Below are 15,668 nucleotides of genomic sequence, written 5' to 3'. Positions count from 1 at the left end.
CAAACAACAGGTGAATCAGATGGCAAACACCCTCCCCAGAAGACACAAAGGGAGAAAGGAGTTTCCAAAAATCTTTCAGAAGTCGCACAGCAGTTTCTGGTGCAGCTGGCATGAGGACCTGCTGGGAAGTGGGCCCCCTTCCCTGAAGAATGCGGGGCCTCTCTGGCAGACAGGACCTAAGCTCCCCTTAGCCTTGACATCCAGACCAGGCCATTAGCAGGGCTGGATGGGACTTGGGAGGCTACAGTTACTGGAAAGAGAGTGGAGAGGAGGTGGATCAGGTTCCCGGAAAGTGACACAAGCCCCTGTTCCTGTAAGAGCAGGGCAGTAGGGATGAACCTCAAGCCATGACCTGTACAACACAGGTCACACGTGGTCTGGGCCTGTGGCTGTTTGGCCCCATTGTGACTGCCGCTGGTGAGGGGGCCCCTTCTCACCACTTGTCCCCTAGATGGTGCTCCATGAGTCACCCCACCTGTGGAAACCACCCCCACCATGACTGCTGTCAAGGTCACTGGGAGACAGCCCCAGCCTCTGGTCCCACCAAAGTTCTCTCACCTGCAAGTTCAGGTCAGGTTGGGGGCTGGCACCAGAACCACTGTCATTTTCACCAAACAGGTAAACAAGCCTTCGTGTCCCCAGAATATGTTGAGGGATCAGAGCTTGGACTTGGGGAGAAGGGGCAGGCAGGAAGTGGGTGCCAGGTATGAAAATATTTTTCCCCTCATTGTCAGATGAGAAGGTGACGATCACACATGTAGACAGTACCAAGGGCAAGCACAACTCGGGGCGCCTTTTGTGTGATCACTACACCTCATGTTCACAACCCCGCTGAAGTCTGCAAAAAAGCCCAATCTTGGCTTTTTTTGATGAGGATACTGAGGCAGAGAAGCCCCCGTGCCTAACTGCAAAACTAGTGCTTAACAGAGCTGGCACAAGCCCAGGTGGCCCTGCTTCCATCCTGCAGGTGCCCTCCTAGCATGGCAATGGTCCTGCCAGCCTGCACATCAGTAGACTCCTCAGGAGGCTCTGCTTCCTCCACCTGCCAGCCCTGGGTCCCCCACCCAGGGGGGCTCTGCGGTGAAGATGAGCCTTTGGTCCCTCTAAGTTTCTTCCGTGATGGGCTGTCAACAGGGCCGGATGAGGAGCTGGTGGTGACAGGGGGTGTGCTGGTGAGACATGTGGCCACCCCTGGGGGTGGGACAGGAAGTAGATATCATGTGAATCACCCCAAGGATAGGCTGTGGGTAGGAAGGCCTGCCTCAGGGAGCTGGCGTCAATTCTTCAAGAGCTCCAGGTTGGGCAGTGGACGCCTAGCAAGAACTTCTCTGCTGTCTACTCCAGGTAGGAAACGGACTGGGAATTGCTGGGTGGCAGGGAACGGAGCTGCCCAGCTGCCTGGGGAGACTGAGGGGTAGGAAGTACCCGGGATGTTCCTGCTCTGTTATCTAGAGGGGCAAGTTTTCCCTGGAGCCAAGATAGGTCGGGCCAGAGCATTCCTCTAATCCTGGGCGCAGGGAGGCACCTGCCAGCCAGTGTTGCTTCCTAAGATAGGCCTCAGACAGGTGCCTGTCACAGCCAGGGCTGGGCAGTGAGTGTGTGAGAGGAGGCTTGAGTAGGAAACTCACAGACCTGCAGGGTCCTGTTCCGAGCAGATATGCAAGAAGCGGCAGGTCAGCAGCTGCCAGTGCAGAAGTCAGCCCGCGTTCCACCGCTCCCCACCAGCTGAGACTCACAGTGAGGAAAGAGGGGGACAAGAATGAAGCCAGATTTAAATTCTGATCACAGCTTGGTGAGAGAGTGAAGACAGATAGAAAGAGCATTGCAGTGGGGAAAGGAGTAGCCTAACACTTCAGAATGTGGGCTCCCCAGGGTCCCAGGCCCTTCCCCAAGCCTAGCCCTTCTCCAGCGGCCACACCCCACTCTGCACCATTACTTTAGAGCCCCATTAGGCCTGGAGTAGAGAAACCCTAGCAAGGGGGCACTTTCCAGCTTTATGGCCCCAGGCAAGGCACTTGCCCTCTCTGGGTTCATCTGAACAATCTCGGGGTAGACCCAGTCTGCACAGACCACTCGAGCCCTGACATTCAGTGATTTCAGAGAAGCCTCAGCCCCTTCCCTTCCCCATGCCTTTATGCCCCACCACTGACAGCGCACGAATCAGCCATCCTCTCTCCCTCTGCCCACAGCTTCTGCGACCCAGAAGCTCCGTCAGCAGCTCCATGGCCACCAGCCTGCTGCCCCTGGCATTCCTCCTCCTCCTGCTGCCCCTGCCCGTCCCAGCTCCCTGCCATACAGCCACACGTTCTGAATGCAAACGTGTCCGTAAATTTGTACCGGGTGCATGGTTGGCCGGGGAAGGGGTGGATGTGACCACCCTCCAGCGCTCAGGCTTCTTCCCCGTGGACACACACAGTTTCCTGAGGCCTGATGGCACCTGCACCCTCTGCCAAAACCCACTGCAGAACAGTGCCCTGCAGCACCTGCCCCTGGCACTCACCTCCTGGCGTGCCCAGGGCTCCAGCTGCCAGCGCCACGTGGCCAGAACCCAAGTCAGCTCCGTAGAGGAGGTGGCCCAAGATGCGGCCAAGAAAATCAACAATGATTGGAAAGCCGGGCTGGACGTGAATCCCCATCCTGGCAGAAATGTCCACGTGTCTGTGGCTGGCTCACACTCCCAGGAGGCCAACTTCGCAGCTGATATGTTACATAAGGACCAGTACACCTTCAACATGGACTCAGTGGAGTGTTCCCTATACAGGTGAGGGCTGGGCAAAGGTGTCATAAACCCTGCAGGGACAGGGTGGGGGCTGAGAGACTGCTACCACCAGGAGGGAACTCGGTCCTCACTTCTCTCACTCATGCTACTAGCCCCAGAGCTTCCTCCTGCTCACCAGGGTCCCATCTGCGGGTGCCCCATGGATGATGGGAGCAGAATTATACCCAAGAGCCCTGACATGGTGCCAATGAGCATCCAACCCCTTCTTCCTGGGCACTGCCAGCCCCCTAAGGGGTCTTTCATGGATTGGGGGGTTGGGGGGTCAGAGGCAAACGAGCTGCCTGGGTCTTCCCTCCATAGTGCTATGTGGCTTTGGGCGTCTTACTTCTCTCTGGGCCTCAGTTATTCCACCAATGCTCATGTCTTCCTGTGCCAGGGCTACAGTGCTGAGTGACAGCCCCTGGGGAGCAGGCAGAGGTCTGGGACCAAGGTCCCATGTCACATGTATCTTGCTGCTAGGCTTGAAAGTCCCGTCCAGCTCCATTCTCCATGGCTGACCCTCCAGGTATCTGGTTTGACTTTCAGAACTGGAGGCCATACCTTTAGAGCAAGCCACGATATTCTACAACTGTCAGGAGCCAGGTACTCAGGGTTTAATCCAAGGGGACAGACCAGGTTCCAAAGATAGACAGATACCATCAGGGTAGTGTCACTGCCATTTGTCATTGTGTGTGTGTGTGTGTGTGTGTGTGTGTGTGTTGCGTGAAAGGCAGAATTGCACAGAGGGAGCGAAAAGTAGAGGAGAGAGGACTTCCAACCACAATAGCCAGGGCTGGGCCAGCCCAAAGCCAGGAGCCTGGAGCTTCATCCAGGCTGCCAATATGGATGCAGGGACCAAGCATTTGGGGTCATCTTCCACTGCTTTCCCAGGCCATAGGTAGGGAGCTGGATCAGAAGTGGTGCAGCCAAGACTCAAACAGGAGTCCATATGGCTGCATGAGACAGCTCAACCCATGCACCACAATGCCGGGCCCCAGGAACAATCTGGGAGGAGTTCACGAGTGAGGGAATACTGCTCTCTGTGTCCCTACCTTGTTTCTTTCTCCCCACCCAGTTTTCACCTGGCACACAAACCCCCTCTGCACCGGGACTTCAGGAGAGCGCTCAGAGACCTGCCCCCCTACTTCAACACTTCTACGGAGCTTGATTACCAGAGGCTCATTTCCAACTATGGTACCCACTTCATCCGGGCCGTGGAGCTTGGTGGCCGCATCTCAGCCCTCACTGCCCTGCGCACCTGTGAGCTATCCCTGAATGGGCTCACAGATGACGAGGTGGCAGACTGCCTGACCGTGGAGGCCCAGGCCAGCATCGATGAGAAGGCCAGCTCCTCCTCTGAATACAAGGCCTGCCAGGAAAAGCGGAAGAAGCACAAGATGACCACCTCTTTCCACCAGTTCTTCCGTGATCGCAAAACACAGGTGGTAGGCGGCCACCACACCTCCATGTCTGACCTCCTGTTTGGGAGTCAGGCCGGGCCCGAGCAGTTCTCAGCCTGGGTGGCCTCGCTGCCTGCCAGTCCCAACCTATTGGATTACAGCCTAGAACCCCTGCACCTGCTCCTGGACAGCCAGGACCCACGACGGGAGGCGCTACAGCAGGCAGTGAGTAAGTACCTGAAAAGCAAGGCACGCTGGAGGGACTGCAACCGGCCCTGCCCCCCGGGGCAGCAGAAGAACCCCCGAGATCCATGCCAGTGTCAGTGCCCCAGCTCAGAGGCCACCAACCAGGACTGCTGTCCACGGAAGCGAGGCCTGGCCCGGCTGGAGGTCATGAACTTCCAGGCCTCAGGTCTGTGGGGGGATTGGATGACAGACACGGATGCATACGTGAAGGCCTTCTTTGGTGGTCAGGAGCTGAGGACAGACACCGTGTGGAACAACAACAATCCCAGGTGGAGGATGCGGCTGGACTTTGGGGACGTAGTCCTGGTCACACAGGGGCCCCTGAGGGTGCAGGTCTGGGATGCGGACCATATCTCAAGTGATGACCTCCTTGGCACCTGTGACCGATCTCCACAGTCGGGAACCCATGAGGTGTCCTGCAAACTGAACCACGGCCATCTGAAGTTCACCTATCGGGCCACCTGCCTGCCCCACCTGAGAGGGCCTACCTGCCTGGATTACAAACCCCAAGGACTCCTGCAGGAGGTCCCTGGAAACCGTAGTGGGGCTGTGTGGTAACAGCAGCGAGCAGCTCTCTTGATGGGAACCCTGGCCACCCTGCTTATTCCCATTAAACAGATGGAGCACAGAGGCTCCACCTTTTTCCCCCCAAGGTGACTGAATTCATAGGCCAACACTGAATCCCCTGTCTGAACCACCTTGGCTCTCAGGAGTTGGACACAACCACAACCAGAGTTGAGGCAGAGGCCAGGCGGCCCTTCCGTCCAGGTGGCTCGGAGCTTGTCCCTCAAAACCCTTCCCTTGCAATCCTCTTTCTTTTTAATAGACATCAGCTGAACCAAGTCAGAACTGTGTCTTTTTCTTTAATTTTGATGTGTTTTGAAAGGCAGAGTTAACAGAGAGCAGGAGAGACATAGAAAGATCTTCCAACTGTTGGTTCACTCCCCAAATGACTGCAACAACCAGGCCACAGACAGGAGCCAGGAGCTTCTTCTGGGTCTCCCAGGTGGATGCAGGGTCCCAGGGCTTTAGGCTATCCTCTGCTGCTTTCCCAGATGCATTAGCGAGGATCTGGAAAGGAAGTAGAGCAGCTGGGATTTGAACTGACATCCACATGGGATGCCAGCACAGCAGGTAGTGGCTTTACACCCAGCACCAGCTCCTGTATTGCTTTCTAGGGAGGCAGTTCTTTATTCCCACGGATCTAACCCTCTGTCTTGCTTGTTCTGTTTGAGCCTTTGCCCAACACACATTGCCTCTCAGACAGTCTTTCCCTGCCCCACTGCACACACAGCTTGACGAAGCCAACCTACACGATGCAGTGGCACCTGTGACAGAGGAGAGGGGACAGGGACCAAACACACCCCCGGGGGTCAACTCCTCCATCTGACACTCATATGCCATGGCAGACAGACCACGTATATAAGCTCTTTCCCACTGGGCTGCAAAATATCTTACTACCCTAACTTTCCAATTTAAGAAATCACAGCAGGAACTGGAGGGCAACCAGCTGCTAGCAGGAAGACAGCAGGGAACAGAGAGGATGGTGCAGGGCTGAACAGCAAGTGTCTCCTGCCCAGGGGCTGGCCACAGGTTAGCTCCCAGCCGGAATGGGAGCCCAGGCTTTCCCTTTCTCAGAATAATGTGGCCATGAACCTGACTTTATTAAAATAAACTCATGTAGTATCTATGACACAAGCCAGAAGGAACATGTACACAGGCCGGCCCCGACCCAAGGCTGTCCATTATGCAAAAGCTGTTTCCTACAGAACCTTCTGGCACTGGCTGGAAAGTTCCCCCATCTCAACTTGAAGGGGATGGGCAGTGGGTTCAGCACTGCAGAGTAGGGTGGGGAGGGTGTCGCAGAGGGCCTCCTGCCTCAGTACACAGGCCCCTGGGGTGGGAGCAAGATTTGGGGCAGCTTCCTAGATGTGGTGAGTTGCCTATGCAGGGTCACAATGAGAATTAATTCTCTCCCAGGGAGTGAGCTCACTGCTTCCTAAGGCAGCTGCAGCACTCTCACCATGCCCTCATGTATGCCACACACCTGACTCTGTAAGCCCAGCCCTGGCCTCAGCCCCAGGGAGTCGATGTATCTAAACCCCTGGCCCATCTCCAGTATGGTCAGGCCAAGGGCCATTGGCTTGATCATGATTCGTGCAGCTGCTTCCCCTCGCTCTTCTCCTGTGAGACACGGAGGGGTCACCCTCTGCTTGCAGGATGTGGAAATGGGGATGGGCTGGCACCTCTCTCCTCCGGTACTGACAGAAATGAGAGCCTCTTGGGGGAAGAGTCTTAATTCTCAGTGCTCCTGTTCCCCGCTGGAGTCCACTCCAATACAAGCACCAAAGCTGGTGCCCACGTGGCCTCTGGGTTGGAGTCCATGACCTGGGCCAGCTCATGGGTTCCCCCCACCACTGCCCAGTGAGGTCCTGTTCAATCTTGACTTCCATAACCCCGCCGGCACAGCTCTCCTAGGCCTAGAGACTGAGCATCAGCCTGGGTATTCACTATTGGGGATGGGTGTGTCTGGCACAGTGGGACCAATGCCACGGGGGAGGGTCTCTTGGGGTGGGGAGGGTTAATAGGGACACTTGGTCACAGGTAAGACCTAGACAGTGGCCAAGGACTGGCATCTGGGGCCACGGAGGATGAAACGTCCAACTGGCACTCACCCCAGACCTGCCCATTGAGACCAGTCCTGTGGACCCTGACTCGGGGCCAGGACTTCACCCAACATCCATACCCCAAGGTACCCTGTTCACCTCAGCCCCTGGCACCCAGAATGGGCAGGCCCGGCAGCTCCATCTTTATCAGCCCACAAGGGTGGCCACATCCCAGGAGCCCCACCCTCCTGCCTCTGTCCCTGCCAAGCAGAACCAGGATGGCTGCTGTTGTTTTTGCAATTTGTTGCAACCTCAGAGCTCCCAGTTCATCTCTGCAGCAACTGTGACATCAGTGTGACATCAGCCTCAGCCGGCTGGTGGGACACCAGCTGATCCCCAGGGGAATGTCATGCAGGCCTCTCCTTCCCTCCATTCCCAAGCCTCTGGCTCCACATGGCCCCAGGGCCTCCGCCCCAGGGCCTGCTACCAGCAGGAGGCTGTGGTTAGGACTGGACACACCTGGCCCCCATGCCTAGTTTGGGGCTTCCTGGAACTTGATTCAGTAAAGCATTTTCCCAAGTTGGAAAAGTTAATCGCTCCCTTTTCCTGCCCATTCATTCCATTTTCTTCCCACAAACACCAAGAGTGAAATGGGAGTGAAGAGCGCGTCCCAGGGCTGACTCCCCAGCCTTCCCACAAGGCTGGACTGGTGGCTTTCCACCACCCTGATGCTGGATTTTTTCCAACATGGGTAAAATGTAGGCAGCATTCATCTCCTTGGCCATTCCCAAGCGTGCAGTTGGTCATAAGTGGCACTAACTGCATTTCCAATGCTTTAATTTTTTTTTTAAAGATTTTATTGTTATTGGAAAGCTGGATATACACAGAGGAGGAGAGACAGAGAGGAAGATCCTCCATCCGATGTTTCACTCCCCAAGTGAGCCACAACGGGCCGATGTGTGCCGATCCGATGCCGGGAACCAGGAACCCTCTTCGGGTCTCCCATGTGGGTGCAGGGTCCCAAGCCTTGGGCCGTCCTCGACTGCTTTCCCAGGCCACAAGCAGGGAGCCGGATGGGAAGTGGAGCTGCCGGGATTAGAACTGGCGCCCATATGGAACCCCGGCGCATTCAAGGCGAGGACCTTAGCCGCTAGGCCACGCCGCAGGGCCCAATGCTTTATTATTGCATCAGGTTCACAGCACAAACTTCTGCATTCTCCTCCACAAAAAGTCTGCACCCGTCAAACACTGACATCTTGGCAAGTGTTTAGCCTAGTGGTTAAGACACATGTGCCCCACATCAGGGTGCCTGGGTTCAAATCCCAGCTCTGACTCCTGCTTCCTACTACTGCAGATCCAGGAAGCAAGTAGTGACGGCTCAAGAAAGCTGGCTCCCACCAACCATGAGGGAGCCCTGCATTGAGTTCTTGGTTTCCAGCTTCAGGCTGGCCCTGGCCCAGCTTCTGCAGGCATCTGGGTAGTGATCCCTGCCTCTCAAATATAAAAATAGCAGCCATTGTTGTGGTGTAGGGGGGTTAATCCACTGCCTATAAGACTGGCATCCCATATGGGCACTGGTTCAAGACCCGACTGTTCCACTTTTGATCCAGTTCCTTGCTACTGTGTCTGGAAAAGCAGCAGAGGACTGCCTAAAAGCTTGGGCCCTTACACCCACATGAGAAACCTGGATAAAGTGCCTGTCTTCAGTCAGGTTATATCCCAGCCCTAAGAGCCACTTGTGGAGTGACCCAGCAAATGGAAGACCTCCTTCTGCCTCTCCTTCTCTCAGTTACTCCTGCAAGTAAATAAAAGTAAATCTAAAAAAATAATAAATTAAAAAACAATGACTGCCCCAGTCCTTCTTCTGTCTCTAAGAAGCCTGTTCTAGGTTCTTAATATTAAAGTGAAATCAGACAAGACTTTCTCCTCTTTCTGGCTTAGTTTTTCTAGCACCGTGTTCTCAGGATCAACCCATGACATAGCATGAACCAAAATGTCCTTCCTTTGTGGCCGAAAATGCCCATTGTATATCAGGACCACACTTAGTCCACCAGTAGGTACTTGTGTGATTTCTGACTTTGGTGTCACGAATAACACCACCATGGACATTGCCATGTGCCTGTTGGTGTCTCTGTTCTCAACACACACACACACACCAAGAATGCACACGAGAGGGCTGCCAGAGTGTCAAGGAAAACGGAATTCACAGACAACGCGAATTTTCCATGCACAGGGCACAGCTTCTACATGCAGGTGTGGAGCTGCTGAGTCAGATGGAAGCTCACTCTTCTAGCCTTTAGAGAAACCAAACTTTTCCATTTGGGGCCACAAACTTTTCAGCTGGTCTCTGCCTTGGCCATCCTGGACCCACTTTCCCACCTGTCAGACCAGGACTTGAACCCAGATCCTGTATAGCCCTGCAGCATCAGAGAGATCCCTGACACCCCTGGAAGAGCTATGATGACTTCAGATCCCCCTTCCCCAGGAGCTGCAGGGGACCCAGTCCCCGACTGCTCTGTCCCACATGCTGTTCTCCAGGAGAGAGGAGGGAGAGGAGAGGTGAAGGAAAGTTGGGAATCTATCACCAGGTATCAGCATCCTTTTTTTTTAAGATTTATTTATTTTTTTGGAAAAGGTAGATATACAGAGAGAAGGTGATTCACTCCCTAAGTGGCTGCAATGACTGGAGCTTAGAAGATTCCAAGTCAAGAGCTTCTTCTGGGTTTCCCAGGTGGGTGCAGGGTCCCAAGGCTTTGGGCTGTCTTCGACTGCTTTCCCAGGCCACAAGTGGGGAGCTGGACGGGAAGTAGAGTAGCTGGGATATGAACCTGCACCCATATGGGATCTTGGAGGATGCAAGGCAAAGAGTTTAGCTGCTAGGCTACCAACTGGGCCCACCAGCATCCTTTCACCCAAGGAACCACCTCCTTCTGTCTTATTCACCAGTCTTCACAGCCACTCGCACATGCCTGGAATGCACACCAATGAGTGAAGAAAGGACAGCAGTCCCACCCCTGTGGGGGCTTATCCACCCCAGGATTCCCACAAAGACTGCCACAGATGAGGACATTTGTGGAACTAACATGAATGACAATGATGGAGAACTGAGAACAGATTGTTTGGTGGATGGGCAGGGTGGGGCCTTGGGGGTGTAGGCTGGGTCAGGTAGGGTACAGAACTTGGCTCCCATGCCCTCTTCTGAAGCAGAAGTTGGGTCCCCCAGCTGGATGTGGGTGCTCCAGGTAGCACCTGATGGAAAGGCAGATTTTACAGAGAGCGGGATAGGAAGATCTGCCATTCACTGGTTCACTCCCCACATGGCCTCAACAGCCAGAGCTGAGCTAATCCAAAGCCAGGAGCCAGGAGCTTCATCCAGGTCTCCCATATGGGTATAGGGGTACAAGGACCTGGACCAGTTTTTGCTGTTTTCCCAGGTCACAAGCAGGGAGCTGCATGGGAAGTGGAGCATCTGGGACCAGAACCAATGCCTGATGGGATAGCGGTGCCTGCAGGGAATTAGCCTGTTGAGCCATAGTGCCTCCCCCAGGCTGTGTACTTTGAATTACAGGAGCCAAGAAAACCTCAGAAGCCTCCCAGCTAGAGATGCTGAGACTCTCAGCAGAGGCCCTTGGCCTGAGTCCACCACATCAGGTCACACTTCCTGTCCAATCCCACTGCTACTCTGCTCTTCACTCCCACTGAATCTAAACACAGGTCCTTTTCCCCAGGGGTGTAGGGGCTGATACTCGGTGCAGCAAGTGAAGCCACTGTTGGTAACACTCACATCCCACGGCAGAGTGCAGGTTCTAGTCCTGGCTTCTCTACATTTCTAATCCAGCTCCCTGCTAATGCACCTGCGAGGCAGCAGATGAGGGGTGAAGTGCTTGGGGTTCCTGTCATCCACACAGAAGACCAGGATGGAGTTCTAGGCTCAGATAAAGGTATGATGAGTCTTCAAGATATTCGTGGAAAATGTGTATTATGAAAAACTCAAGCATCCCACAGAGGTGCTGGCTTGAGTCCTGCTTGTTCCACTTCCAACCCAAAAAATGTGCTAATTCCTTCCTTGCTAATGCGCCTGGGAAAGCAGTAGAAGATGTTTGAAGCACTTGGACCTCTACAAACACATGGGAGACATGGAAGAAGTTCTTGGCTCTTGGCTTTGGATTGAACCAGCCCAGGCCAGGCCATTGAGGCCAACTGAGAAGTGAACCAGTGGACAGAAGATCTCTCTTCTCCCTTTAAATTGAACAAAATCTTAAAAATTTCTCTTTAAAAATCTTATGCTTGGGGTCCAGCGCAATAGCGTAGTGGTTAAAGTGCTCGCCTTGCATACTCCGGGATCCCACATGGGCGCGGGTTCTAAACTCGGCGACCCTGTTTCCCATCCAGCTCCCTGCTTGTGGCCTGGGAAAGCAGTTGAGGATGGCCCAGAGCCCTGGGACCCTGCACCTGCATGGGAGACCCGGAAGAGCTCCTGGCTCCTGGCTTCGGGTCAGCTCAGCTCCAGCCGTTGAGGCTACTTGGGGAGTGAACCATTGGACGGAAGATCTTCCTCTCTGTCTCTCCTCCTCTCTGTATATCTGCCTTTCCAATAAAAATAAATCTTAAAAAAAATCTTGTGCATGAATTTCACAAAAATTTTTGCACCAAAATAAATTTATATTTTAATTCCATTTTCCCCCATGAATTTTCTTAAGTACCTTCAAATGAAACCTTGGGTATAGAAGGATACTTGTACTAACAAAAATGCAATATTACAACTTTTTGTAACAAACACCCTGCAAATGTCACAAGAGACACACTGAGAGAAAAAACTAAACACAGCAATCCAACAGAGAAATCAGCAAATACATCAAAGGATAAACCCAGCAGCCAATAAACTCTAGGTAAGACACTGCAACCCAATGAGAAAGCCACACACACAGATCAAAGTAAGACTTTTCCATCCCTCATCAAATTGGCCAACCTCAGACCTCAAGTACTGACTGAGTTGGGCACGGGGACGCCAGGGCTGTGGGTGCTTCCTCCAGCCCACTGGGTTCGGAGACAGAGTGACAAGCACTTCCGATGGGCCACACACCATTTACACACACACGTCACCGGTATCGGGTGAAGCAGTGGGTGTGGGAGAAGGGAAGGTGCAAAGCGAAACCGAAAAGACCCTGGTTGCAGATGAGCTGTTGGGGGAACCTCATAACAGCACCAAGGGGCCTGAGTGGTTGTGGGAACTTGACCCTGGGCCCCCACAGCCCGGGTGCTTTCCCCTCAAGACCCTCCCCAGACCACAAGCGAGAAGTTCTGACACTTCTTGCTCCCAAGGCCACCTGGGCAGCCAGCTCAGCCATGGGCTCCCACTCTGGGCTCCCCGGGAGCTGGCAGAATAGGTGGCGCAAGGTGACAGCAGTGCACCTGCTGAAGTATGTGCTTTAATGAAGAGCAGACAAGGGCATTTCAGGGTAGATGGTGGAGACTTGTGGAAATGATGAACACGGACAATGAAGCAACATCCTCTACCTAACCAACCGACAAGACCACACACCAAAGCCCCAAAGCCTGGACCGCATGATTCATACAAGAGAAAAGGTTAGTGGCCGACATACATAAAGCCTCACTATTCAAGAGAAGTGTCACATTAGGCAGTTCAGCCATTTAGCCAGGTGATTAAGACGCCTACATCCCACATCTGAGTGCTGTCTGGGTTCAATGTCCGGCTCCAGCATCCAGCTCCAGCTCTCTGTAGAGTCAGCGGGGCTGGCCTCAGGACTTGGGACCTGCCACCCACATGCGAACCTTGGATTAAGTTTCCACTCCCAGCTTTTGGCCATCACAGTCATTTGAGGATGAACTAATAGGGGTTCTCTGAATGTCTGTCTTCTTTTAGAATAATTAAAAATGTATAGAATACATTTATATAATTATATAATAAAATATAACTATATAATTTATATAAAATAAATATGTATGGTAAGTATGAGATTCTCTCCAAAATCATGAAACTCCCAAACATATCTAGACCACGTCCTGGGCAGCAGCAGCAAGAGCCCAGCCAAGGGCAGGCTCCTGAGCTGCTACCTGAGACTGCAGAATGGGAAGTCTCTGAATTGGATTGCTTCTCGGCCTTTTGGCTAAGATCAAGTGTAGTCTCTGAATTGGGACAGATGTAAAGTGAGCATGGGAAGCAGCTCTCCCCTTGGTGTAAGGAGTGGGAGCTGGTACCATCACACAGAGACAGGGTGTACCAACAGCTACAGCCTCCTCCCTCTGCGCACAGCAACATTAAGAAACAAGTGTGCGTACCTCTGTTGGCCCTCGTGGGAGGGCCAGCTGGGGGAGTGGGACAGGGAGGAGCAGCATGCTCAATCCAGAATCGGATCTTACAAAGTCAGGACCCATGGGGTTCATGTCCACCAAGTGGTGCCAGAGAAGGGTCAACCTTCACCCTGGAGACCAATGCGAGGGGAAGGGGATATGGTTCAAGGCCAAGCCATAGAGTCAGGATGGGATGAAGTGGGGAGGGAGGGAGGGAGGGGGCAGTATTCAGGGGAACAAAAAGAGAATGGAGGGGTAGAAACTGATGGGGGTAAAGGGGTCACCAGGGCTTCCCAGGTGCCAACCCCAGGGGCTGGAGCCACTACCCTACACTGTCCTTTTCACTGCTGGGTTTAAGTAGGCATGAAGACCTTTATAAACAGAAGGGAAAAAAAAGCTCAAAGGGAAGTTGGGCAAGGTCTCATGGTGGGCTTGGGGAACCAGGCAGAGTCAGGCTACTCACCTGGGGGCCAGGACCTCACCAGGCAGGAAGGATGTGGAGGGGAGTTCTGGCAGGGACCTGGCTAGTGGTGCTTGACTACACACAAGCACAAACCCAAGGCCTCATCTCTCACCTCCCAGGCTGGTCACCTGCACTGCAGCGCGTGCGGTGAGGTCTGAAGCTCTAGAGCAGCAGGGATGGCCATGTGACAGTAATGAGCCGTGTGGGTAAGCAGGGCCTCTTCCACTTTCCCATAACTGCTGAAACACCTCCTGCTAACTCACATTTTACAATTATCATTCAGCAATGTAGACTGGCATTAAGAAATTACTTAACAGAGAAGTCTTTAAAATAACTGGCCATGTGGGCCCGGCGCCGTGGCCTAGTGGCTAAAGTCCTCGCCTTGAACGCACCGGGATCTCATATGGGCGCCGGTTCTAATCCCGGCAGCTCCACTTCCCATCCAGCTCCCTGCTTGGGGCCTGGGAAAGCAGTAGAGGGCAGCCCAAAGCTTTGGGACCCTGCACCCACGTGGGAGACCTGGAAGAGGTTCCCGGCTTCGGATCGGCGCAGCACCGGCTGTTGCAGCTCACTTGGGGGGTGAATTATCGGACGGAAGATCTTCCTCTCTGTGTCTCCTCTCTGTATTTCTGACTTTGTAATAAAAATAAATGAATCTTTAAAAAAAAATAACTGGCCATTTGGACTAACCAAGAAAGAATCAAATTAAGTCATAAAACTACTTTCCTTTCTTCTAAATTAATTTCATTAAAAAAAAAAAGAATAGGCAGACAAACAAATGGAAATCTCCCATCTGGTGGTTTACTCTGCCCCACAACAGCTTAGGCTGAGCTGCGTCGAAGCCAGGAGCCTGGAACCCAACCCAGGTCTCCCACGTGAGTGGCAGATACCCAAGCGCATGAGTCATTTCCTGCACCTCTTAGGATGCACATTGGCAGAAAGTTGGAATTGGGAACAGAGTCGGGATTCAACCCAGGGTGTGGATATCCCAAACAGCACCTTAAGCACTTGGCCTGAGACCTGCTCCTAAAAAAAAACAATCTCTAGGGTCCAGTGTGGTGTCTAGTGGCTAAAGTTCTCATCTTGCATCCACTGGGATCCCATAAAGGCACTGGTTCATGTCCTGAGTGCTGCGCTTTCCTTCCAGCTCCCTGCTTGCGGCCTGGGAAAGCAGTTGAGGACGGCCCAAAGTCTTGGGACCCTCCACCCATGTGGGAGACCCAGAAGAAGCTCCTGACTCCTGGCTTTGGATCAGTTCAGCTCTGCCTGTTGTGGCCATTTGAGGAGTTAATCAATGGATGGAAGATCTTCCTCTCTGTCTCTCCTTTTCTCTGTAAATCTGCCTTTCCAATAAAAATAATTTTTTTTAAAATCTTGTAATTGGCAAAAATCGTACAGGATATCCCAATGTGAGTTATTCATTGTGCAATGGCTACACTGAGCTCATTACTGCAAGCAGTTTCTAGGCATGAGAACACAATCTACAAAAAAAAAAGAAAAAGAAAAGAAAACACAATCTACACAGGTAGAAATTTGCAATACAACACATTGCTGCTGAGAGCTCTTCAAACTACTCCTCACTGGTCCTCTGGCCAGTATTCCCTACTCCCACAGCCCCGCCTCTGGGAACCAGCATCTTAAGCTCTGTGAATTCTACTTTAAACATCCAAGTGAGAACTTGTGGCTCTTACCCGTGGGTGTCTAGTTTATGTCACTCAGCGTCATGTCCCCCAGGCTCACTGATGTCATCATGACAGATTCTTCTTGTTGAAGGCTTCATGACATTCCGTGACACATCAGCACTACACTCTCCATCCATTCACCTGCTGATGGGCACTGGTGTGGGTTCATATCTTGGCTGCTGCGAGGAAGGCTGCAGTGGA

At 53.1% G+C, this 15,668-nt stretch overlaps 1 protein-coding gene across 1 annotated transcript; it reads left to right on the top strand.

The window, feature by feature from the left end:
• The first annotated feature begins 1,188 nt into the window (after positions 1-1,188).
• On the top strand, positions 1,189-5,105 carry PRF1 (perforin 1). The gene is made up of 3 exons (XM_004583453.2): positions 1,189-1,344; positions 2,190-2,761; positions 3,834-5,105. The coding sequence occupies exons 2-3, from the start codon at positions 2,223-2,225 to the stop codon at positions 4,960-4,962; spliced, it is 1,668 nt and encodes a 555-aa protein (XP_004583510.2). The 5' UTR covers positions 1,189-1,344; positions 2,190-2,222; the 3' UTR covers positions 4,963-5,105.
• Positions 5,106-15,668: the final 10,563 nt, after the last annotated feature.

Source organism: Ochotona princeps, chromosome 13, assembly GCF_030435755.1.
Source record: "Ochotona princeps isolate mOchPri1 chromosome 13, mOchPri1.hap1, whole genome shotgun sequence".
Taxonomy (NCBI): Eukaryota; Metazoa; Chordata; class Mammalia; order Lagomorpha; family Ochotonidae; genus Ochotona; species Ochotona princeps.
This window is presented reverse-complemented; position numbering and strand designations above follow the sequence as displayed.

Bases quoted from the DNA above. Each gene is read 5' to 3' on its own strand.
- PRF1 (XM_004583453.2), top strand. From the start codon at position 2,223: ATGGCCACCAGCCTGCTGCCCCTGGCATTCCTCCTCCTCCTGCTGCCC. The intron at 2,762-3,833 runs GTGAGGGCTGGG...CTCCCCACCCAG, and splicing joins GTGGAGTGTTCCCTATACAG to TTTTCACCTGGCACACAAAC.